The sequence below is a fragment of the Cupressus sempervirens genome, chromosome 2 (assembly GCF_028749045.1).
Source record: "Cupressus sempervirens isolate cs-2001-9-10 chromosome 2, ASM2874904v1, whole genome shotgun sequence".
NCBI classification, from domain to species: domain Eukaryota; kingdom Viridiplantae; phylum Streptophyta; class Pinopsida; order Cupressales; family Cupressaceae; genus Cupressus; species Cupressus sempervirens.
Window position 1 is genome coordinate 773,223,867 of NC_143119.1, and position 24,293 is coordinate 773,248,159.

The window sequence follows — 24,293 nt, forward strand, 5'->3', positions numbered from 1 at the left end:
GCTGATGAGAGGAGCGGAAATGTTTGAATCATATTCTACTTGTTGGAGTGTGGCATTTCAAGAAGCTCCTACCATCTCCCGCCACAGGAGGAATTTGGTGCATCGTGGGGAGTGAAATTTCCAGCAACATAGACGGTGTTCTGATTGATAACAGAAGCATATAGAAGACTGGGAGGATTGATTAAACAATCAAGACGAATTCTTTCAGATTCAGATGGAATTGTGGCATGTTTGGTGCATTGTTTCAGTGAAATCATGGTAAGAATATCACAACTCTGGACATGGTGATGTTTCCATCAGAGTGGAGCAGTTGAAACTTGACAGAATTGTGGCATGTTTGGTGCATTGTTTCAGTGGAATCATGGCGAGCATATCACAACTCTGGACATGGTGATGTTTACATCAGAGTGGAGCAGTGGAAACTTGATGGAGTACAGCATGTCAACATACCCTGGCCCTACATTGATTTGGGAACCCGGTACTGTTGGGAGTATTAGACGCTTGTAATTTCTTGAGGGTAAGTAACATCCGGGAAGAGTGGGCTGTCATGCCCCCTTTATTTGATTAAGGGGATAGATTAATAAATTAATTTAAGGCTCCAGTGGAATTGAAATAATGTTATTTTTGGGCCACTTTATATTTTCCCTCCCAATTGAAATCTAAATGTTTTGGAAGGAAAAGGTTCTAGAAGGGGTATACAAAAGGAGAGTTTGAGCAAAACATCAGGCATGCATGTTCTTGGATTTCTTCTTCTTATTGTCTAAGGCTTAGGAGTTGAAGACTGAAAGAAGTTTTGGTGGAGTTTCTACCACCCTAGTCTCCAAGATCAAATTCATGAAGTCTCCACCTGGAGACAAATTTACAAATTGGAGAAGTGAAGGAAGATCTGACCAAGAAGGCTCCAGTAGTTAAGATCAGTTTGTATCAAGATTGGTGTGAATGTCAGACAAGTCAAGGAAGAGAAAATTATGTAGGAGTGGTGTCATATAATTATAGTGGACTGAAGCATTTCAAAATTCGAAATTAGGTGGTCCTGCGAATCAATTCAGAGCACGTCATGATTGAATTCTGTTGAACATTGTAAGTAGAGTGATAACCAGTGAAGTGAGGCCTTATATTGGGGCCCTATGGCAAATGTTGACAAACACCAAAAGTGTCCTTTCACCAATCATTGAGTTGCCATCCTTGTTTGATACAAAAAGAAACAGAATTAATCCAAGTGTGTGGTGTGGATTGATTGTATTATTCACTAATTGCTTAATTGTACTTATTGAGAAATCACTGGAATATGTCAGGCAATTATTGCTGGGTAGTGCGAGCAGTCAACTAACAATTATCGTTCTGTGAGACTACAAAATCTTAAGCAGAAGGAACAGTTTCATTGTTCCAATATTGTTGTCCCGAAAGCAACGAAATACTTAATCCGCAGACTTAGTCTGAGGGACCTCGAGTTGGTTCACACATCAAGGATTGCAAACGAATTATCAAGCAAGTGTGATTTCAGCTCTCCATAATGCTCAAAAGAACTACCAGAAGAGTATGATCAAATAATTGAATCTATGTCTCCAACAATATTGTGACATATATGTCTCCAACAATAGCACGACATATATGTTTCCAATAAGTGTTCTACAAGAGATGTGATCAATCTGCACCTTCTTGCAAAAAGTCGATCAATTGTCTCATAGTGAAAAGTAATTCAAGCTAGAAAAGGTAAATGATATACAAGGATGGACACTTCGTCAATTCCATCAATGCCACATGTTGAGAACTATTTATCAAGTTTTTGGAGTGGCAATCAGCTGGCATGAACACAGCTATCTGATCCGAGCATTTCTAAGGGTAATAATAGTTTCAAGATTGGACAGACTGTCCTAAGAGCTCCCTTCAGTCCAATAACACCAGAATCATCATCTCCCACTCCTTCCAAAACATAAAATGACATAAGCAAGATGCAAATATTTTCAAATTGTATACAGTTTCAGATCCAAATAAAAATTCAAGTTGTGTGCACTTGAAGACCTCATGAGATTTCCACGTTTTGTATGTTGTTGTTTGCTGGGTTGAGGATTTATGAGTGGTGGAGAAGTAGCATACATCATTACCAAAGAAGGCAACAGGCACAATTGTCTAATCCTGTTTCAACCGGATCTAAGCCATTTGGTGATATTGCGTGATTTGTCAATAGGTCAGCAATGAATAGTCAAAGCAATAGACTATATGTTAGAATCAAAGAATAATGACACTAATGATGGAAGTAACAATGAGCAAGGTCACAGCTCATTCAATGGAAGGACTCACGTCCTCAAAGCCCATGAAGCCCATCTTCTTGCCTAGAATTGAGCATCAAAAGAGTCATGCTCCCACATTGATCGGATCAATTCTAGTAAGATTGGTTAGGTGGGGGGTTACAGCTGGGTATGTCCCTCAAAAACTACATGGACCTAAGAATGAGACACTTGATCAACAGGGATAATAGAGACCACAATAAAAATTTGAGGAAGATAGGCAAGCTTAGTCTACCATTCTTTGATGGCTCGGGGAAGACAACACCATGTGCCTGGGTATGGAAAGTGGACACATACTTTCAGCTCAGCCCCATGCCAGAAGATGGAGCAATCATATTCACAACACTAAATCCTGATAGAATTGGTCATGAGTTGTGGCATCACAAAATGGTCATGCAACATGATCAAATCACTCCATAAGCCGACTTCACAAGGAGATTTATCGAGACGTTTGATGGGAAGGATCATGAACTCAACTTCAAAGAGTTGTCACAACTGAAGAAAGGATGATCAGTTGACAGCTACATTGCCGAACTCCAAAGATTCTCAGTGTTGGTGACAAACATATTTGAAAAGAGATTAATCTTCCTATTCATAGAAGGAGTTTTGGCCCCATTGAGAGGGTGGGTCAAGGCCCTTGGACCAAGTTCACTCTAGGAGATGATCAAGAAAGCTTTAGACATTGATGAGGCTAACGACGTGTCACTACCACCAGCATCTACATCCACGATGGAGGTCCAGCCACAGCCTGTCATGCCAAGTGGGGGGTAGGAGCCAAAATAGACTCCAAGGACTAGACCCCAGCTTTACTAACATACTTTACAACTTTCATTGTTTCAGTCTATCAGCCATCAGCATTCTGCACGAGGATGCCATTTTGTACTCAATTTGCATTCAAATCAATCAAATATAATAGAAACCACCTTTGTACTCATTAATGGACTCACTAGATGTATCTTCTCATTGAATTTTTCCGAAACAATCTGTTCCTAATGAAATTTAAGCAATATTATGAGTTGCCAAGTCGAGGTTTTTGGGCCTGGCCAGTTTTTGCTGAGTTCAAGAAGTCCAACTCTGTTTAGAACTATATGCCTCTCAAAAATCTTTCCATGACAATACTATGAAGATAGGAGACAACAAAGAGTAAGTTTATGCTCTCAGAATTAATTGCATTGACTTAATTAATCAAGACAAGAAGACATGCAGTTGCCACTTCCAACTAAGTTTCCCCACCTTAAGGTTTCTAATGTGTCTTGTTTCCTTCTCCTTATGTTGTTCATAATTATTCAAATAGTTTACAAATTCCATGCAAATTTATATCACTCTTAACACACTGTCGATTTATTTCTGTTGGAGTTTATTCAAGGAGTTTCAGCTAGGACAAAAATTTCATTTCCACAAGCATATTTTTAGAGAACTTACTGATTGTATTTCCTTATACTACAAATTCAGAAAATTCCAACTAAGCTTACCACACAAAATGTGTAATCATTAGTCAATAAATATGAAAAGGAATTGCATTTTACTCACATCTTCTAAGAATATCAAAGTTGCCCTGTGATGCTGCATCAACAAAGTGTCCCTGTTATGCATCAGTTTCCAATCCCAGTGTATAGGATCTAATAGTTGCTTGGGAAGAGGCCCTGTAATGTTTATTGCATAAAATTAAAGCACGTTCAATTTCACAAAAAAAAAGAATATTACCTATGGCATTTTATAGAAGCGAGTTAATGAAAGTAACGAGTAATGATCAGAGTAACTTATTAGAAGAATAAATTACTTGTAAGATTGAAGTACATGTCCAGTTAAAGTAATGGATAATTGTTACTCATTCCTCATTAGTTAGAATCTAGATGACACTATGACCTTGATTGTAAAAGAATCGCTTTAATGAAATTATAACCTACAATGCATCCAATTGAATGGGAATTCAACAAAAAATACAAGCAGCCATGACTTATGCCTTGAACTCTGATCTAGGAGATGATTAATCCTAGTAAGATATAATATGCAACTTATCTCCTTGTAGTTAACAAAAAAATTGAGAATTCAAAGTGCCATTCAGATTAGGGTTATAAATAGGAAACCAAATATCCTGAAAGCAATATCTGGCCACACATGAAGTTCCCCATAGTTTAAAGCATGCCGTTGAAAAGCTTCCCTCACTCACATCTAAAGTTATATCTTAAATTGAATACAACCCATCACATGCAATCTTACATTTTTTTTAAAGCCAAAAACTATTCATTTCCCAGTGTTATATGTTGTGTTGGTATCACATTATTCTAATGGCAATTTATTAGTTTTAGACTAAGTTACCGATTCGGGTGCGGATTCGGAAGTGGATGCAAGAAGTGGGTGTCGGATGTGGGAATTTTTTTTTTGGGGGGGGTGGGGAGGGGGTATGCGGATGCGTATGGATGCGTGTATATGTGTGTGTGTGTGTGTGTGTGTACACACACACACACACACACACATAGGCATGGGAAGTGACTCTTTGATAATCTTTCCCCCACACACACACACATATAGGCATGGGAAGTGACTCTTTGATAATCTTTCCCAAATGGAGAGTCATATTTGAGACATCATTGTCTACATATGCCTACCAAAAACTCCATCCGATCAGGCCAAAACCTGTGTGCAGCAGGGCAACAAAGACATCATTAATGCAGAAATAAATGGAGGCTTAGGTGCCCCCAACCATGCTGTGGTAACCACCCCCTGTTTTGAGTGTTGCACAACACAGGTGCAGTGCCGGCGTCTAAGCCAATGGCAAGGTTGTCCAACATCCCCAAATCCAGTGCAGAAGAGGAAAGAGGGAGAGCAACGGCCATTGGGATGCTGCACAAACTGAAATTAAGTCCTTCAAGGGTGTCACCACTAGCAGGAGAAATAGTAGAGATGAGGCTGCCAGAGGTAGGAAGGCCATGGCAGGAGGAGCTGCGATCGTGAGAAGATTACAATTCATGTATTATCAAATAGCTTGGAAAAGATTATCAAACAGCCACTTCAGATTATAAAATATATACAGGCACCATACTTCCACAAACCCTGTGAACTCTAGAGCAACGCATCCTGTGCACGCCAGAGAACATCCACTCCCGCATTGGCTTCTGCAGGCATCCGCTTCCAGATCCCAGCGCTAGGGGGCGCATTGGTATCTTAGGTTTTAGATAGTCATAACTACTTTATGTACTTTTCATAATAAAGTTACTTTGGCAGCATAATATTATAAATACAACTTAGGGTACATCTGAGTTGTTTCGGTTTTGGTTTTCAGGTTTATGATGTATTTTATAAAGAGATCTTTTTTATTTCCAATCAAGTGTTTCTGATTATTAGTTTTTTTCTTCAACATTCTTCATTTCATTGTGAAGTTACTTTGGCAACCTATAAATTATAAATATAACTTAAGGTACGTTTGAGTTGTTTTAGGTTTTGGTTTTCAGGTTTATGATGTATTTGTATTAGAGGATATTTGCAGTCTCCATTTTATTATCAATCAAGTGTTTCTAATTTTTAGTTTTCTCTTCAACATGCTTCCTTTCTTTCTGTTTGGTTTTCATAGTATGGTATCAATGCTGCAATGAGAGTAAGTCAAATATAAATTGGGTGAAGGCCTAGTGATTTTGTTGATCAGTGGCAACCAATGAACTACTTCTCAATGTGTACTAAGGAGCTGAAAGGATTTTCAATCGAGGAAATACAATTTTTTTCAGGATTTTGCTGCTGCATATGTGAAGCACTGAATCAGTTATACTGATTGCTACAGTGGTCATATAGACTGCTACATTGAAAATAAAAATTGTCTATTATTTTTTTCAGATTGCTGTTTGATGGATGAACAGATCTTTTTTTATGTTAAAGCACAATGCCAGCAGTAACAGCTAGACTGAAATTTTCTGTTAAACATGGTTAGTTTGTTGTACATATCGGTCGAAGCTAACCAAAAGTGTTTGAAAAGAGCTATGAAACCTGGAAATAGAGGAAATTCGTTACTTTTAAAGTTTTAAGTACAGGTGCTTGGATCAACTTGTCTTGGGGTAGGCCCTCCATTAGAAAGAGGAAATCAGAAGAAGTTTTATGAGCACAATAGAAAGTCATAAAGCTTATCAAGCTCTATCTATTATTAACGAAATGCTGACTAGAAGTAGTACGAGACAAATATTTGGCAAAGTTTTAAGAGTTTGCATGAACTTCAGATAAAGATCTAGTTTTCTTCCTAAAGATGAAAATGATTTGTTGCAAGAGCAGTGAGTAGTTGAAAACCATTTGGTGATCAATGAAAGAAAAAGATATGGTGATCATCATTCTATTACTTGTTTCCTTCTAGCAGTTTATTCAAAAATTTAATTTTGCTACTACTAATGTTAACCTGATATTTGATGATTTGAGTACTAAGATTTTGGAATAAGATAGGTGGAAAAAATAAGGTAGTAGCAATTGGAATGAGAGTTCATAGAAAGCTTTTCCAGTCAACTTCAAGGGTAAGTGGAAGAAGTTTGATGAAAAAAAAAAAGGCAGAAAGAGAACAGTTGAGTCACCTCACTCCTCTACAGAGTGTATGTTTTGACTGTTTGGAAGAAATCACAGCATTGTCAACTATACCAACACAATTGTTACTCTCGCCTCACAGTTTTGTTGGATATGAATGTCGAGGCGCTCTCATCCTTGGCTCTTATGGTGAAGAATCTAGTGCTGTATTAGCTGTCGTTCACTTTCAGATTTTCGTTCCCTCCCCTTAAGATCTTGATTGGGAGGATGAGGACCTGCTTGTGGATGACTACTAGAGTAGTGCTTCTATCTTTAGATTAGAGGGTGTTTGTTTTGCATTCCCCCGTACTTAATTTTATATATTTGTGCTCTCCTAAAGGACCCCAGTTACATTGTAGGCACTTGGAAACAGGGGATAATATATGTTGTACACTTCCTCTCTTTGTTTAATCATTCTTCTTTTCATCTTAGCTTTACTTTCAGCATTCAAGGATGATACAAAGTATTGGGGGCATTTAGGCCTTCCTCAATGTTGTCACAATTTTTTATTTCATGTTTGTCTGCATGCGATCTTCTTCATATGGTCTAAACACTTCAGGAATATGATAAGTAATTCATACACACATAATACGTGTCTTGCCATGCATTCTACTAACCCCAAATAATCAGATCCCCCCTCCCTCTTCTCCTTACAATGACTAATGTTTCTCTATGTGTAATACATCTCAATTCTAAAGGGGGAAAACATATATGCATTATATTCATTTTGATCTCATGCCTTTTATCAAATATTACTTTCCCAAATATGTTTGCAATTATCATCATAGCTTTTGCCTTGCATGAGGGGAAAAAAAAATCATGTTTATCGAATTTAATTTCCTATCTTTTATGTGTCTATACCACAATGCAATCTTTGGCAGTCATATGCTGACTAATCTTATGGCTATCTAGCATAACACAACTTGCTACCCATACAGGCACTATCTCCATGATCATATATCTTAATGATCGTTATTTTGTAGATTATGAATGATCTCAAAATATATGTTTGATCTACTATCATTTTTGTATTAAATTCTCACTTTTCATGTAACATTTTCATTTGCAACTGACATGGTTACGATGACAAAACACTATCTCACAAAGGTCCGAGTCAAATCTCTTCCCTAGGGGCAACTCCGCATGGATAGAAGACTTTGTTTTCCTTTACAAGTTAAAGCTCTCAATGCTCTCTCTACTCTAGCTTGCATCTTTCTATGATCGCTAAAGTGGAGCCAACATGTAATCTCGTAGATTACACCTAGTGTAGTTTCACATCACATAAGGCATTTACTTTAGCCAAATCAAAGACAATGGTTGTGCGTCCACTTCATGAACTTGCTCAACCCACTCCACCACCTTACATCATTTATCATCCTAATCACTACAATTTGGACTACTCACAAACACTTGCACTGAAGGCGGTTGTTGAGATGTTATACTTACTATTACAGCAATGTCACGCCTCTTTGGATGCCCCCCAACTTTGATATGACGCTCAGTCCCTTATCTTGCCTCTTTTTGCTTCATTATCCATATTCTACATTGTTGAACGCTATTAGCTCTCAAATTCACACTTTATTGCTCTTGGTTGGTTGACTAGATATTTTGCTAGGAGAAACTCCATGTGAATAAAGGACATTGCTATAAATTATAATCCTCTCAACCCTTTCTCTCTACTCTGTCTTGAATCTTTCTATGCTAGCTAAAGTGGGGGCAACATGTAAGACATAAATTACACCTAGTGCAATTTCACGTCACGTAAGGCCTTCACCTCGATTAGATCAAAGACAATGGTCACACTTCCACTTCAACGGCTTGCTCAACCCACTCCACCGCCTTTCACCACATGTCTTCTTGATGATTTTGGTTTGTATTAGAATAATTTCAGTATCCCAGGTTCTTGCTATATTTAGCTCATTATTCTAGAACCTTATTTAATGATCATTTAGGCTTTATTTTTAGCTATCTTAATCTGATCTATTTTAGTAGAGTTGCTGGAAACTCCCATGCCCCTCCTTGGACGCGGGTATCCCCGTCCAACTTGGAAATGTATCCGATATTTGCCCGAATGCGCATCAAATATTGTACACATGTCTACCTAAAAAAACTTTATTTTCCAACTGTGCCAAATACTACGTGATTTAAATTTTTTAAAGATTTGATGTAAATCTCCCCAAATTAAATTTAAAAAATATATATTTATGCAATTTTTAATAAGAAAATTGTGCACCAAATGAGAAAGACATAAAAAGTATTTCTATTTCAGCAACTCAAAACTCTGGGTTATTTTCTAATGCAACTCTACTATTTTTGCACATTGTACAGTGTTAAATTAACTTATAAATATTTATGTAGCATTTATGTGTCAATATTGCTTTGAAGTAATGAAAACCTCCTCTCATAACTTAGAACGCTGTATAAAATACAAGTGTATGTGTTATTTATTAATGTTGTATCCAGCTGTATTCATATTGGAGGTCTTAAAAAATGGTTGTATTTGTACCCGATACCGTATCTGTATCTGTACCTATGTCTATATCCATGCAACTTTGATTTTTAGACATTATTTTTATTTATACAACTTTCCTTATTAGTTCACACTTTTTATAGCATTTGTAAACTCTATTTATTTGTGTGATTTGTTAATACAATTATTCCATTTTTTAAAGTTTCAATTTGGACTATTCACAAACACTTGTGTGCAAACACATCTGTATGCCGCATGTTCATCTTGCAATACTCCAAACTAAAGGTGGACATTGAGACATTACACCTACTAATTTTGGCAATTACGTGTCTCTCTGGACACTCAACAATTTCGGTACAATGGCGAGTCCCTTTATCTTGCCTCTTTTTGCTTCATTTTCTCTCTTCTACACTCTTGAGCACTTTTTATCTCTGAAATTCACACTTTCAGGTTCTTGGCTAGTTGTCTCGATTCTCCCCTACTTCTTTCGCTCATCGTCTTGGGAGGTTTACATTATTTCCTCACGTCGTGAAGCCTTTAGTTTGTGGTGTCAAAAGAAAGTTTCTTCCTTCCAAGTTATCACATTGCTCTTTCCATTTGTCTTCGATAATAGCATAGTTTCTTTGCATCTTCTCTACTTGTATTTTTATTATCATTATATCTTGGTTGTCCATGGAGGTCAAAACACCAAAGTGAGGGTTTGATTGTGGCAAAACTCTAAATCACAACCCCCCCAACATTTTCACCTTCACTTCTTCATGTGTAGGTACAACAAAGAAGACCGCAGTCTGTGCTGGATGCTTTAGCTTTGGACCTCTGTGAGCATTCCTTTGTTTTCTTCATCTGCACAACAATTTATTTACTACTATTCTATTTACCGTATTAGTCACATTTAGTAATCAATTTCAAGTCTCAGTTGCCTCACATTTTTTGGTACTAGCTATAATACCTCATATATACATGATGCTTGTGTGCTGCCCTATCATCCTTGACTAGTGCATATTTCCTAGATAGAATGTGTAGAGTTGTCCAAGAGGTCTTGACAATTAGTACTTTTGGTTTCTGAAGTCAAAACACTTTTGTCTTTAAGCGTCACAGATATATACACACATGACCATCCTAATAAGAAACTCAGGGGTTCAGGTACCCTGACAGTTTGCTTGGAGTGGATATTGAGTCCTTGAGGGGTCTAACTGGCCTTCGTAGTAATTCGATGTTTCTACTCTACATACTGTAATTGTGCATTTTTGCAATAATCAAGTGATGTTAGCTATGTTGATGCATAAATGGGAAGGCCAAGTAGTGGCATTGTTACTCAGGTGTTGCAGAATCAAATTGACTGCACCAGAAAGGCCTCAAGAAAACATTATACCTTTGTAACTAGCAAGGGGATACTAGCATACGGGAAAAAATACCCTCTCTTCCAGATTTTTTTTTTTTTTTTCTCACATTGGGTTTCTCAAAGTCATTTTTTATGTTCTATCAATTTTCATGTTTATTTATGCTCTCTAATTACTCCTATGATTTTCTTTATTCCTGTTTGCATTTAACAACTACAAAAAGGATTTCAAGGACTGTTTTATAAAAAGTCTGCTTCAAAATCCCCAACTAGATCGACCAATAATTGATTGGGACATGTGACATTCATGTTGATAAAGCAATGAGTGGAAAATCCGCACTTTTTATTAATCATTTTGTTAATAATTTTATTTTCTAGATTGAACATTTGATACCAACATTTCAAATGTCAACTCATGTCCCAAGAAATATTCAATTGGCAGTCAATATCCCTCCATTTATGGCTTCAATTTTTCATTTCACCAATTCAACTTCAATTTTATCCCCTTAGCAATAACTAATAAAAAAAATTTACTTACAAGTGGTTTGCAGGATATATAATTCCCTCAAAAAGATTTCTTATTTAAAATACTGTTGAGTGTGAAACATTACGAGCAGAAAACATGCTCTTTGGGTGATTTATGACAATGCCCAATGGAATACCAGCAAATTGCCTAAATGGAGTCTCAAAATTATAGTTGAAGAGGGAGTTTCTCTTATTCAGCAACAAAACTGAAGTTGAAGAAAGTGAATTCTCTAATGGCTCCTAAGCAACATACACGCACACAAACACACATACATAGTGTTTAAAAAAATAATAAACATCAGAAAAAGACCTTGAGAAATATCATAGAGAGAGATCTTTTGATCACAAATGTGAAAAAGACAAAAGGAATTAAAAAGAAATGGCAAGGAATTAAGAAGAAATGGCAGTCACAATACATAGATCACAAGAAGTACTTGCATATATTTATGATAGACTCATTATCTTATAATCATATTAATACATTATCAAAATAGATGGTTAAGATGTGATGTACCTCAACTTTCGAAAAGCAGTACCTCTACCGTAGAAAGTAACATCCATCAGACAAACCCTCAAACAGTGAACCCAAAAATACAATTCCAAACAACCAGAAGCTTAAGCAGTTTAACATGAGCCGGACATTTTTACAATTTTTAAATAGATTTCTTATAGTTCCTATTATAGTCAAAATTGTACATATCTTGGTGTCGGTTAATTATAACAGAAGTTAGCTTGATCCAAGTTCCCCAAACATTTTCTTTTGGATCCCAAAGATTTATTTTGATTCAATAGACTCTCCAACACACATGAACTTATCTGACTCTCCAACACACATGAATGCATATATGACCTCAAATACAACTACAATTCAAGTTTATAGGTGTCATAAGCTCACCTTATTGTCTTGTATCTCAGAAGCCTTCGCGTTGACCTTTGTTAGCATACTGGCAATCCGCTTATGTCCCTGGCTCACTGTTCAAAAGAGAAAATCAATTCCATTGATTCTAAGAAAAAAAGTGTAAGATTGTACCTAAAACATTATTTGTGAAGTCCCAAGCAACATGATTATTAAGAAAAGCTGAATTTCCTAATGATTGAATAACTAAAGGCTGCAACCCAATCTTACAAATGAAGAAAGAGCATGGAGAAAGCCCAAGCACAAGCAAAGGAACATGAATATTAGTCACGGTAATAAAAATAATGAAATTATGCTTCCAAAATTTGCCACGCATGAAGAACCTCTGATGGTGGAGATAAAAGCATCATAAAAGTCTACAAAGAAGCATACAACCTGGAGGTTCAATGGGGATGGTAGCAATGAAACATGGATGCAATTTAAGTCATACTAAGGAATATACCGCATCCACAAACTTGTCATCACCCCTTAGATGCCATTTAAATCCTAAAGAATATCCCCTGCCTAAGAACTCGTCACCCCAGTAGTCATCTGCAAATTGTTTCAAATGTATTTGAGATCAACTATTATTCGCATGCATCTAGAGGTACTGTAGGGAGAAAATAAGAAGTTCCTAGTTTTTTCCCCAGGAGAAGGTACCATTTAATTACTCTAAAGCCGTGGTGAGTTTCTCTTTAAATCAATAAAGAGGTAGCCCTAGTCTTAAGGTTGTTGTATGCTCTGGTGTTAGACAAAGTGTTATGTGAAATAAGGATCCCCAATGTGTAGACCTAAAATCTTTTGAAACCCATAAAGAAATATATCAATGCTGAAGGCTATGGATTACTCTCGTTTTATGCAATGTGGTCTCAGAAAGAAGAGAGCAGTAGTGCACGATATTGTAGGCTCCCTTACTGTTTCACAACCTGAACAAGCCTTTGAACTTAGAAGCTTCTGGCTAGCAATATGCTACAGTCAGATTTACAGGAAAGTGACACAGAAGCTTGGAAGCCATTTTTGAGGCTTAAGCATTAATCCTATCACAATTTCATCATAGAGAAACTGTAGATATCCCATTATTGAAGGCAATTTCTGCTTCAAATAGAAGAGATGTTGATGCATTTCTTAATTTGCTCCAATATGCAAGTTCAATGATTTTTGCCCAATTATCAAGCTGTAAGAGTAGATATCCAAAAGACAGGACTTGCAAACAAGGATTTCTTTGTCCATGTTGCTCTAAGGTGCTTTTCATCACAAATTTTAGTGATGCATTTAAAGATACAAGATGTTGGAAAGCGGTTCTTTGCTTGGTGGAATAATTTGTTAAATCATCCATTTTAGCTCTATCATATCAAACCTTCCCTCATACAAGTAATTATGATGTTAAACACAATCCTGTTAATATTTCCAAAATTCTTTTCCATCTCAAACAATTCCAAGCAGAAAGTGACTTGGTTCAAAGATATAATAATAAATTTACCTGAGATTTCCCAGAAAATGGTAGTTATAATAATGGAAACATGGAAATAAATAGATTCGCAATAGGAGGGATAGTGTCATACTGAACAGAGCCTTTTTAACAAATTACAGATACCATTCAATCTCACATTTCCTCTCATTTACGTTGATCATAATCTTAGAATCTGAAACTCAAAGTTCAGACTGTTTCAAAACAAGCAAAAATACGCATAGATTGTTCTGATATCAAAAGAATAGTCTGTTTAAGTTAGTGGAGGATTTTCTGTGTGAATCTTATAGGTCCACTAGGAGTTGTTTTATGTTCACTTTAAATTCTCTGTTTATGATACTCAGTTGTATGTTAATATTGAATTACCACATGTGCAAAAGGCAAAAGACCTGAAGTGCCAAAATTTTATTAAATGGAATCTCGTGTGGTACATACTTTGGGAAAGTAAATCTCTAGGCAAAGAACTGAGACTGTGTTTTGGCCAAGACTGTCACTGTCCTGTTCTTGATTTGGCCACAAGCTGACATCAAAACCTTCTTAAGGAAGCTTTCTTCTTCTTTCTCTCATTTGAAACCTATATTCTAGCAAGCCAATCTTATAGTCATTCTCTTTGCAGTTTTCATAAGAGAAACTCAGAATCAGATTTTACTTTTGGCAATTCCACGTATAGTTTCATCAAAACCTTCTTAAGGAAGCTTTCTTATTTTCTCTGTCATTTAAGACCAAGTTTCTAGCAAGCCAATATTAGAGGCATTCCCTTTGCAAAATTCGTAAAAGAAACTTTGCATCAGGTTTTTCTTTTGGCAATTCCTTTGGCATCAGGTTTCTTGCAGCTTCCCAATTTCCACTACAATCCAATTTTCAAATTTTAGAATTTATCAAACACATAGTACTATCTAATTTCAGTTCCCAGTTCAATCTTAATTTCAGACCTGGGTTTATAGAAAATGATTCAGACGTTCATGTATCATTCTCACTTCAGATTACAACTTTCAAGATAGGGGTCATTGTAGATATTTCAAAGCTTCCTTATCAATCAAGAGTTTCAGTTTGTTTTCATATTTACAGTTTCAGACTTACATTTTTTTAATTCCTTCTCCAAACTCAGGGTTCCTATCCTCAATTTAGAGCAGCTGTAGCAGCTGCAAATAGATCATACAAAATGTTAATATCCTGGAGGAAATATTTTATATAATTTAATTTATATATAATGATCAACACAAAAACAAAAACACCGATTATAAAGCTCTGTAGAGGTTGAATGTATGTCTTTGAGTAGCTAGATTCAGAAATAAATCTGCCACAAAGTCACCAATTATCTCTTTGACACTTCAGAATATCATGAGACAATTGTTAGGTCCACCATTAAATCTTTGACTTATTTGAACCCTTAAACATTTAATGAATTGCAGACTTAAATTATGGTGCACACAATTGGTGATGTTAGTGAGAATATGAAAAACAGCTCTTGAATACGTATATCCCTTCAAACTTTCTGATATTTTATAATTTTCCGAAATATATCTCATTTTTATTCTAAGGAAAATATATATCGTGCTAGATAAGCATTCGGCAGACTTAACTACAACTTGAAATTGTACGGAAGCTACTAATCTCAATATGCTGCAATCACCTTTAAATCAAATATGGTAGCAAATAAAAATCAATAGTCTTTCGTTCAAATTTATGAAAACCTTACGGGGTTGCAGTTAGTCTTTATCGGGTATTGCAAGCTATTATAGCTACTATTAAAATATCAATGGTTGAGAAAAATATCATAAAACATGTCAATAACAAAATGTTACATTGGTATTTGTCAGAGTTTATACCCTAGAAAGCAGCAATGATGATCACTTTAATGTCTTCAAGAGTTCAGCAAATTGGAATCGATTCATTAGTCATAGGATATGAAGCAGCTGGGGTAAAATGTTAGCAAAATGTATATTAAATTGGTTTGAGCTCCTCTTTGACCAACTATCCTTCTTCTATACGGTACGATAGAAATTAAGAAAATGGCAGCAAAGATAAACAAGATTTGATTCAGTTACCAAAGCTGCAATTCATATTTCTAAAGATAATGCAGCTTCCACTATATTAATCAAATCTATACAATGGTGATCTCTGTTACAAGTATGTTTGCCATTGCACCAAGATCAACTTGTCAATGCCCAATACAACCCCCAGACTTACAGGTCCATGGTCTGTTTGGTTCCTCGAAGATGACAGGAATTGGCTTTTTCAAAATCCGCATTTGAATTTTTTTGCATTTGTTTCAAAATTGGCAAAATGGAATTAGCATACCAGACTTCCAATTTTGCCTCAAAACCAAGTTTTCCAACTTCCTACTAGCAAGTAGGAATTGAAAATCAAAACTTGGTTATGTTTTTTAAAGAGTGTAAAAACAACAGATTGGACTACTTTGAAGTTTGCCTTCAACTCCAAGCTTACGCATAAAAATGTGTCTTCACACGCATCTTCCGAGTGAAACAAACAGTTCAAGTAAAATCCCAAAAATCAAAATGAAGATTTGCAAAACCTTGATTTGGCTAAACCAAGGTTTGTAAAAATCCTGGTTTTTTAAATTCCACGAACCAAACGGACCGTTAAGAGAAGATTAGTCCATGAATTCTTAGGGAAGTGTTAGACCATTCTGCCAACAATCTCCCCCTCAGGGTTACCCAAGGGGATTCGAACTTGTGACCAAGCTCTGATACCACTTGTTAGAGGTGTGATTGTCGTTGCAGCAAAAGATCGACCTACCAATGCCTGATCCAACCACTAGACTTATAGAATCCACAGGAGGTAGTTAGTCCTTTGTTATGAATCTCGACAGGAGCACTGACCATTTCGCCAACAATCTCCATGTGAAATCCCTCACTCCAAGTAATTATTAGTTTTTAACTTTTTATCCTCTAATTCCAAATATAGAGGGTTTTTATCCTCAAGTTAATTGAACTAAAGTTCAATGCTCCAACAAGGAGCAGAATGGTTTATCAATATTTTCCACTTCTTGCTTGACTTCTATTAAATAAAATTTCCCTCCAAAATTCAAGGCTCTTCATAAAAGACCTTGTTTGATATTTTAACTTTTCCCGAGGCCCCCCTAATTATAATTTTAATCCTACTTCCTTTGTAGGAAATTCCCAAGACCCATGGACATTTTGGGTTTTCAACTTGGATTAATTTCAAAAAAAGGGATATTACATGATAGAACGAATCAATGCATAAACAATCCCTAAATAGTAATCCATATAAATATAACAAAATCTTCATCAAAATTACGAATCAATCAATAGCATAAACAAACCCTAAATAGTAATCCATATTGATATACCAAAATCTTCAACAAAAGAAGCAAAAGTTAACTAAATGCAGACAACAAGCAAAACACTACAAACCTGCTTTGTGCAATGAAGTGCAGCCATAAGAATCTTGAGCACAAGGATCTGCGCCAGCAGCAAGGAGAACTTTTACAACTTCTTCATGACCTGCATATGCTGCACGGTGCAGACTAGTTGCCTGCCCAGATCGTGTTTTCTTATTCACAAGTGCCCCATTCTGTCATAGAAGTATAAGTCCAGAAATTTATCTTCTTTAAACTCTCAGGTTCACAAATATGTCAACCTTTTCATTTGCTGGCATAGTAGACTTCTTTATAAAGTCACTTTATGATAGATTTCACACAAGAACTCTCAATGAACTTCATACATATAATAAAACAGATAAGGTAAAACAAATTAGCACATAAAGTCTAGTTCAAATTGTTTAAACTTTAGCACACAATAAGATGTTCACACTGCAGTTCTATATTGAACGAATTCATCAACAAAGATGGAAAATGTATTGCAGCATTCAATGTCAAAAACAGAAGAACTAGATTGTGTAGCATTTTTATTTGTAGAGAATGTGATTCTTGACACCTATGTGGCATGATGAAGGTAACAATCATTTGTAGAAACAATGAAATACCCCTCACTACACTTGCCCTAAGCTATCAAAATGATGAGACTAATACAAAAGAGAAAGTAAAAATTAATTAGGTTTCAGATTGACTCTGTAGTCTACACCTCTCTAAGAAGGTAAAACTATTTTTTTTTTAAATTCTAAGGGATATGATATGATATGATATGATATGATAGATTTTAATGATGTCCATGAGAGTAAAGTAGTCTATGGGACCCATGCAGTCACCCTCCCGAGTCAGGAGCGGAACTAGTCAGTTGCAAAGTTTTGGTTAACTTGTCTCTCCTTCTCTGAAGTTTGATAATCAAATCCGCTGTTCTCTTCACTTGATCTTCCTCGAATAAATAGTTGAAATCCTTGTTCTGCAGTATTTTTGTATAACTAGATCTGATGTCATTGTAAGCCAGGCACTCCTTGACAAAGTGCTTCTCTGTCTCAACTGTTCCCATATTACAGAATAAACATGTTCTGTCTACCCACTCTTCCTTTGGAACTTGCCATCTACCAATTTCACATCGCAGCTGATGTGAACTAGTTCTAAGTTGTGCCATCAACATTTTTGCTTTCCAGTTAATAGGTGCTCTTATATAGGCCTTTTCATCATGACTAGAAGTGGGATTAAATTCTTTAATGTAATAAGATTTTTTCCGCCCTAAGTGTCTTGTCCACAGAATATTGCGGAATTTTTCATTGACAAACTTCTTTATTTCTTTAATGTTATCCAGGCAAGATTGGATGTTGATATCCCATTTTCGCATCCATTTGCATGTTGATAAGAAACATGCAAACTGGAGTTTACACCTATAACCGGGCCTCTTAATTTTGTCCCGATTGTACAATTCAATATATAGTGTCTTACCCTTCAACCATTTAATCCATGTAGAGCACTTAATTTTAGTATTCTTTGCTGGAAGATTAAAAGCTTTTGAATTTCTTAGATAAAATAAACATGGTTTTATTTTCACTTTTAAATGGGGCACTAGATCTGTCATATATTTTATACAGCCGTGCAAAGAATTTTACACAATTCAGTGTTCAACCCTTTAATTCTATATAGGACATTTATTAATCAGCATTCGTTGCTGCTTATTCAAGTTTTCTAATGTCAAGCATAAAAATGGGGAAGCTGAATTATTCATCTTGCTTAACTTCTTTAGAGAATTTGGCTTACAAAAATGGCGTTAAAAATGTAATTCATGCGTCTTCGAAAAGGAAAATCAAATTGAAATTTAAATAGATGCAACTTTGAAAAGCAAAACTAAATTGAAATATGAAATGGGTACCTTCAAGAGAACCGAGCACGGTTGGCTGTGGCCATTTCGGGCAGCATAGTGCAAGGGTGCATATCCAGATGAATCCTCTGCATTGACATCAACTCCCTTGGAAAGCAGCCTCTCTATTCGCTCTAAATCACCAATCACGCATGATCCCCATAAACTTCGATTAAAATCCATTTCTTCCATGGATTCTGCTATACCGTAAGCATTTTTGGAACAACAATTGCATTCCTTTCCATGGTGATTGTTCATCTTTGCACGTGCCATCACTGACTGTCGATCGATCGGATAAATAAAGGGCAACGATAGACAAACGACCAGAGCACGGTATGCACACCCTACAGATAATCTAACATTGTTTGAATTGCATGGAACATTAATATTATCGAAAACATTATCGACAAGGGTACAACGAAGTTCCTTAAAAATATAAACTGAGCTGTTATAATCAATTTGCTATGATCAAATTCTGATGACACTTCAAAAAAAATTAAAAGATTTTTAAAAAAAGTTCTTCGTACATTAGATGGAATGTTTTTTTTGATATCAATGTTAACATTTGTAAGAAAAAAATAGTTTTCTTTAGTGAAGGAATAGTACAAAATACATTCTAAACAAGGAGTCTATTGAGTCCACCTAACAATTTGGCTCTATGCATGCTAATGATGAGCCTATCTAACTTCTCAATGTTCTCCTCATTAAATAAGTTGTGCCAAGAGCTACCAAATATAATGTCCACAAATTTGAACCACATATCCTTGTACACCTCACATTATAACATAAGAGTGTTTCTTAGTTTCTACCTTTCCAAAGTTGAAAAGCATGCAAACTCTTTCTTCCCAAGACTCTTTTGGCCTCTTCTATCGCTCGGTTTCACATCGCAATTGATGAGAATTGGTTCTAAGTTGTGCAATAAGACTTTTAGCTCTCCAAGAAATGTTGGCCCCTATGTATGCCTTTTGGAGTTGATCACATGTGGAGTTGAACTCGCTAATATAATAAAAAAAATTTCTTCCAAATTCCTTTCCCTAATTTCTCCTATAGAATTTCTCCATAACAAAGATCGTTATTTCTTTATTATTTGCAAGATACGTACTAAAATGAATATTTCATTTGTTCATCCACTTGATGTTTTGTTGCATCCATGTCTTTTCACGTTTGCACAATATATTATTTAATACCACTTTAGGCCATCTACCTTAACACATTTTTTCATTTTTTTAGATAACTAATGAGGCAAACCATAGCAATTGCCTTTATAGGTGCAACCCTAACTTCACTTAACATAATATCATATGAAACAATGTATATGTCATAAAAGGAATCATATAGAAGTCGTATAACAAATACTTTATTGTTGGTTGAACATTTGAATAGATAGATAAAGAATAATGTAGTAAGAAGTAAAGTTTTCCTTAGATCTATTTAGAAAAAAATAAAAAATAAAATCCTTCAACAATATTTTACAACTATGTTAATGTATAGGGTTTTTCTTTTTTTGGTTTTTTTTTGTTTTTTTTTTAATATTATAAACAAGAGGTAGAAGCCATCGATTAAAACATTAAAAATTTACAACTCGTCTTGAGAGGCAATGAAAGGATAGATTTTGGTAGAAGTCCTTTAGTTTTGCCTAACATTTGAAGAAGTACAAAATAGAGATATAATATGCAGATCGCAATTTTCTTCTAGCATTATGTTGCCCAATCAAATACCCCTCATCTAGTTCAATCCTCCAATAACACAACCAAACCACCAAACAACTCCCAGTTTACTTGTTAATATGTTAGGTCATGATATGATAAAGCCATAAACTTGGAATTTATCATTTATTCTAATCCATATAACTTTAAAAGAGATAAGAGGTCTTAAAACTAACAATAACTAGTCAAAGAAGTTGTACAAAAAATAAAGATGAACATAAGAAGCATTTGTTTATTAAAAATTGAATTCAAAGTACATAGTCTAGATGAAAAGTCAATAAATAGGCATAAAAGAAGGGAATTGAAGAACTTCCTCCTCTGAGATCCCTCAATCCTCTATTACTAAGGTATCCAAGCATTCCATGCTTGCTTATGTTTCATTTTCCCATGCTCCTATTGATTCTACTATTACATATCTATCGATTCAATCCCTAAAAAGAGGCCTACAAACATATTAATCACAATATAATATATTATATTATAAATTATAGAATATATAATAATAAATATAAGTTTAATAATATTTTGAATGTTTTCTTGTTCTTTTTTCTTCTTCTTTTTTCGATCGATAAGAGGTTGAAGCCAAAATTAATTATTGTGTTGTGATTTATTAAACGCACATAGAGTCAAACCCAAGACCTCCCCCATAAGAGGCTCACAATTTATTGTTGTGTTGTAGGCTCTTGCCTATTTAGAATTTTTTCTTTTTAGTTAAATATTTGATTGATTCCTTTGATTTCTGGATTTAAAAAATAATATGAAAATCTACATATATATATATATATATATATATATATATATATATATATATATATATATATATATATATATATATATATATATATATATATATATATAATTTTTTATGAATAGTCCTTTCTCTATTAATTAAATATTAAAGTTTTTTTTGTCACTTAGATTGCACCCTCTTGTTGAAATGAACATTCAGCAATCTAGTGAAACATGGAATGATCCTTGGCCTATGGATATGTCATGATAAGGATCAATATCCGGTACAAAGGGTTGGCTTCCTTTGAATTGCCTAATAAAATTGTTGATATGTGATAACTGATCAAGAAATTACTGTGCACTTTTTATAATTCTTTGGGATTCGATGCATCGCCCCCAAAAAATAAAATTGGGTTGACTCGTCAACCATTTCCCAAGGTTGACTCATCAAGTGTTTTTTAGGTTAACTTATTAAGACGAACTAATCTAGCCCTAATTTTGTAAGTGACAAAAGCTTGTATAAAATCGAATAGGGTTAGGGATTTCATTATGTATGATGAGATAGTAGTTTCTTATGATAGTATTGAGTTGTAAGGGATTCTAAATTGTAATTAGTCTGTAATCACTAGATAATGAGAATATTGGATTCGTTATTGGTGGGCATAGCCTGGGGATTGAGTTAACCACGTTAAATCTTTGTGTCTTATGTTCTTATGTGTACTTTATTATTTTTTGATATTGGTTATATTTGCAAGTAATTGCTATTTCTATCTAGATTAATCCTAACAAAAACTTGAGTGAAACTAATAGGAAAAGGGATAGAGGGAGTGCATATAATATAACTTGAACTTAAACTAAAGTGATTCACCAAGATAACAAAGGTAATGTAGTTTGAAAGAAAACTCACAACTAAAACAATTACACAATAGTTTATTCATAGGTTGACCTTATTTACTTTAATGCTTGTAATCCAAAAAGGTCACTAGTAGATTTGGTGTTAATTTTTGACCTTATGCCATTTTCCATTTTATTTTTATTTTTTTTGGTCAAGATCTCGAGTTGGTTGAAAATTCGACAAACATGAGTTTGTTTGGTTGAAATTTTGACCAACATGGATTATAAACAAAAAGAGAGAGAAAATAATATGAAAATCTACATTTATATTTTTTTAAATTTTTTATGAATAGTCCTTTCTCTATTAATTAAATATTAAAGTTTTTTTTGTCACTTAGATTGCACCCTCTTGTTGAAATGAACATTCAGCAATCTAGTGAAACATGGAATGATCCTTGGCCTATGGATATGCCATGATAAGGATCAATATCTGGTACAAAGGGTTGGCTTCCCTTGAATTACCTAATAAAATTGTTGATATGTGATAACTGATCAAGAAATTACTGTGCACTTTTTATAATTCTTTGGGATTCAATGCATCACCCCCGAAAAAAATTTGGGTTGACTCGTGAAGGATTTTTTTGTTGACTCGTCAACCATTTCCCAAGGTTGACTCATCAAGTATTTTTTAGGTTAACTTATGTAGAAAAAGTAATCTAGCACTAATTTTGTAAGTGACAAAAGCTTGTATAAAATGGAATAGGGTTAGGGATTTCATTATGTATGATGAGATAGTAGTTTCTTGCAAAAATATTGAGTTGTAAGGGATTTTAGATTGTAATTAGTCTATAATCACTAGATAATGAGAATATTGGATTCGTTATTGGTGGACGTAGCCTGGGGATTGAGTTAACCACGTTAAATCTTTGTATCTTATGTTCTTATGTGTATTTTATTATTTTTTGATATTGGTTATATTTGCAAGTAATTGTTATTTCTATCTAGATTAATCCTAACAAAAACTTGAGTGAAATTGATAGGAAAAGGGATAGAGGGAGTGCATATAATATAACTTGAACTTAAACTAAGGTGATTCACCAAGATAACGAAGGTAATGTAGTTTGAAAGAAAACTCACAACTAAAACAATTACACAATAGTTTATTCACAGGTTAACCTTATTTACTTTAATGCTTGTAATGCAACAAGGTCACTAGTAGATTTGGCGTTCATTTTTTACCTTATGCCATTTTCCATTTGATTTTAAATTTTTTTTGGTCAAGATCTCGAGTTGGTTGAAAATTCGATGAACATGAGTTTGTTTGGTTGAAATTTTGATCAACATGGATTATAAACAAAAAGAGAGAGAAAAGTGTGTGGGAGGTTTGATTTTCACTACGAGCTAATCACTCGCGGGCGCAGGAGGAGGGATCGAGCTCATTTCTTTAGTAAGTCATTGACCCCATGTCATTTTGGATGCAGGTTATAAGCTGTAGGATTTTGAACATAAGTGAATACAAAAGGAGGTTATAATAGTCATGCCCTCTAATCACAAAGAAATTGAGCTCATTTTTGTTTTTAGTAATGGTAGAAAGCAAGTGAATGCAAAAGGAGGTTATAAGTTGTAGGATTTCGAACTAGAGCCAAACCCTCAAGTGAATGGTAGTGTCTTTGGTGTCATTTCTACTTAAACTTTACCTCAAACTGTATTGTTTTGTTTGGTGCAAATTTGACAAGGGTCTCTGGGGCATTGTAATATGATTTGGTAAGATCAAAGTTCTGTTGCCAATAGAATCAGTAATGTTGGTATTCTACAGTACCTATAATTGCGCTACCATGAATTTCAATTTAATATTCTCTATAAGTGAGGATACCACCATATAACACTCCTTTAATTGTACCTCATGCATGGCTAGAATGTTTTGGGTTTATAGATAGATAGAACTAGTGTTTAATGATGTAACAATTTTGGTTTGATTTTGGATGTAGTGGCATGCTAACTGATGAGTAGGCAATATATGAGGTTGGATTTTAGGTAAGAAGAGTTCTTCCAAACATTCTTGTAGTATAAAATTGTTGTAGAGCTGTAATTAGTCTTAGAGAATTGGTTTAAATTGGAAAAATTGTATGTTGTAAGATCTAATCACAACCCTATATTTTTTGTATTAGTATTTAAAATAGTAAATAAAAATTATTATAATTTACAAATACTATATATTTTACCGAGTCCATCCGTCCTTTTAAGATGTGTAAGTAATTTTATATGTGTA

General features: G+C 34.8%; 1 protein-coding gene across 3 annotated transcripts in view; it reads right to left on the minus strand.

Annotated features, from left to right (window-relative positions):
- Nucleotides 1–19,257, minus strand: part of LOC149575753 (uncharacterized) — a 47,041-nt gene extending 27,784 nt beyond the window's left edge. Inside the window, exons 1-4 of one of the 3 annotated variants that reach the window (XR_016359711.1) lie at nt 18,768–19,248; nt 16,920–17,079; nt 12,054–12,130; nt 3,819–3,931 (exon numbers count right to left, since the gene is read on the minus strand). Coding sequence is in view for 1 of the 3 variants with exons in the window: in XM_089812263.1 (XP_089668389.1) it covers nt 12,054–12,130; nt 16,920–17,079; nt 18,768–19,028 (498 nt within the window). In the remaining 2 variants the exon portion in view is untranslated. Of the gene's footprint in view, nt 1–3,818; nt 3,932–12,053; nt 12,131–16,919; nt 17,080–18,767 lie in introns of all 3 variants that reach the window. The other 2 variants (XR_016359710.1, XM_089812263.1) reach the window with 2 other exon arrangements.
- Nucleotides 19,258–24,293: the final 5,036 nt, after the last annotated feature.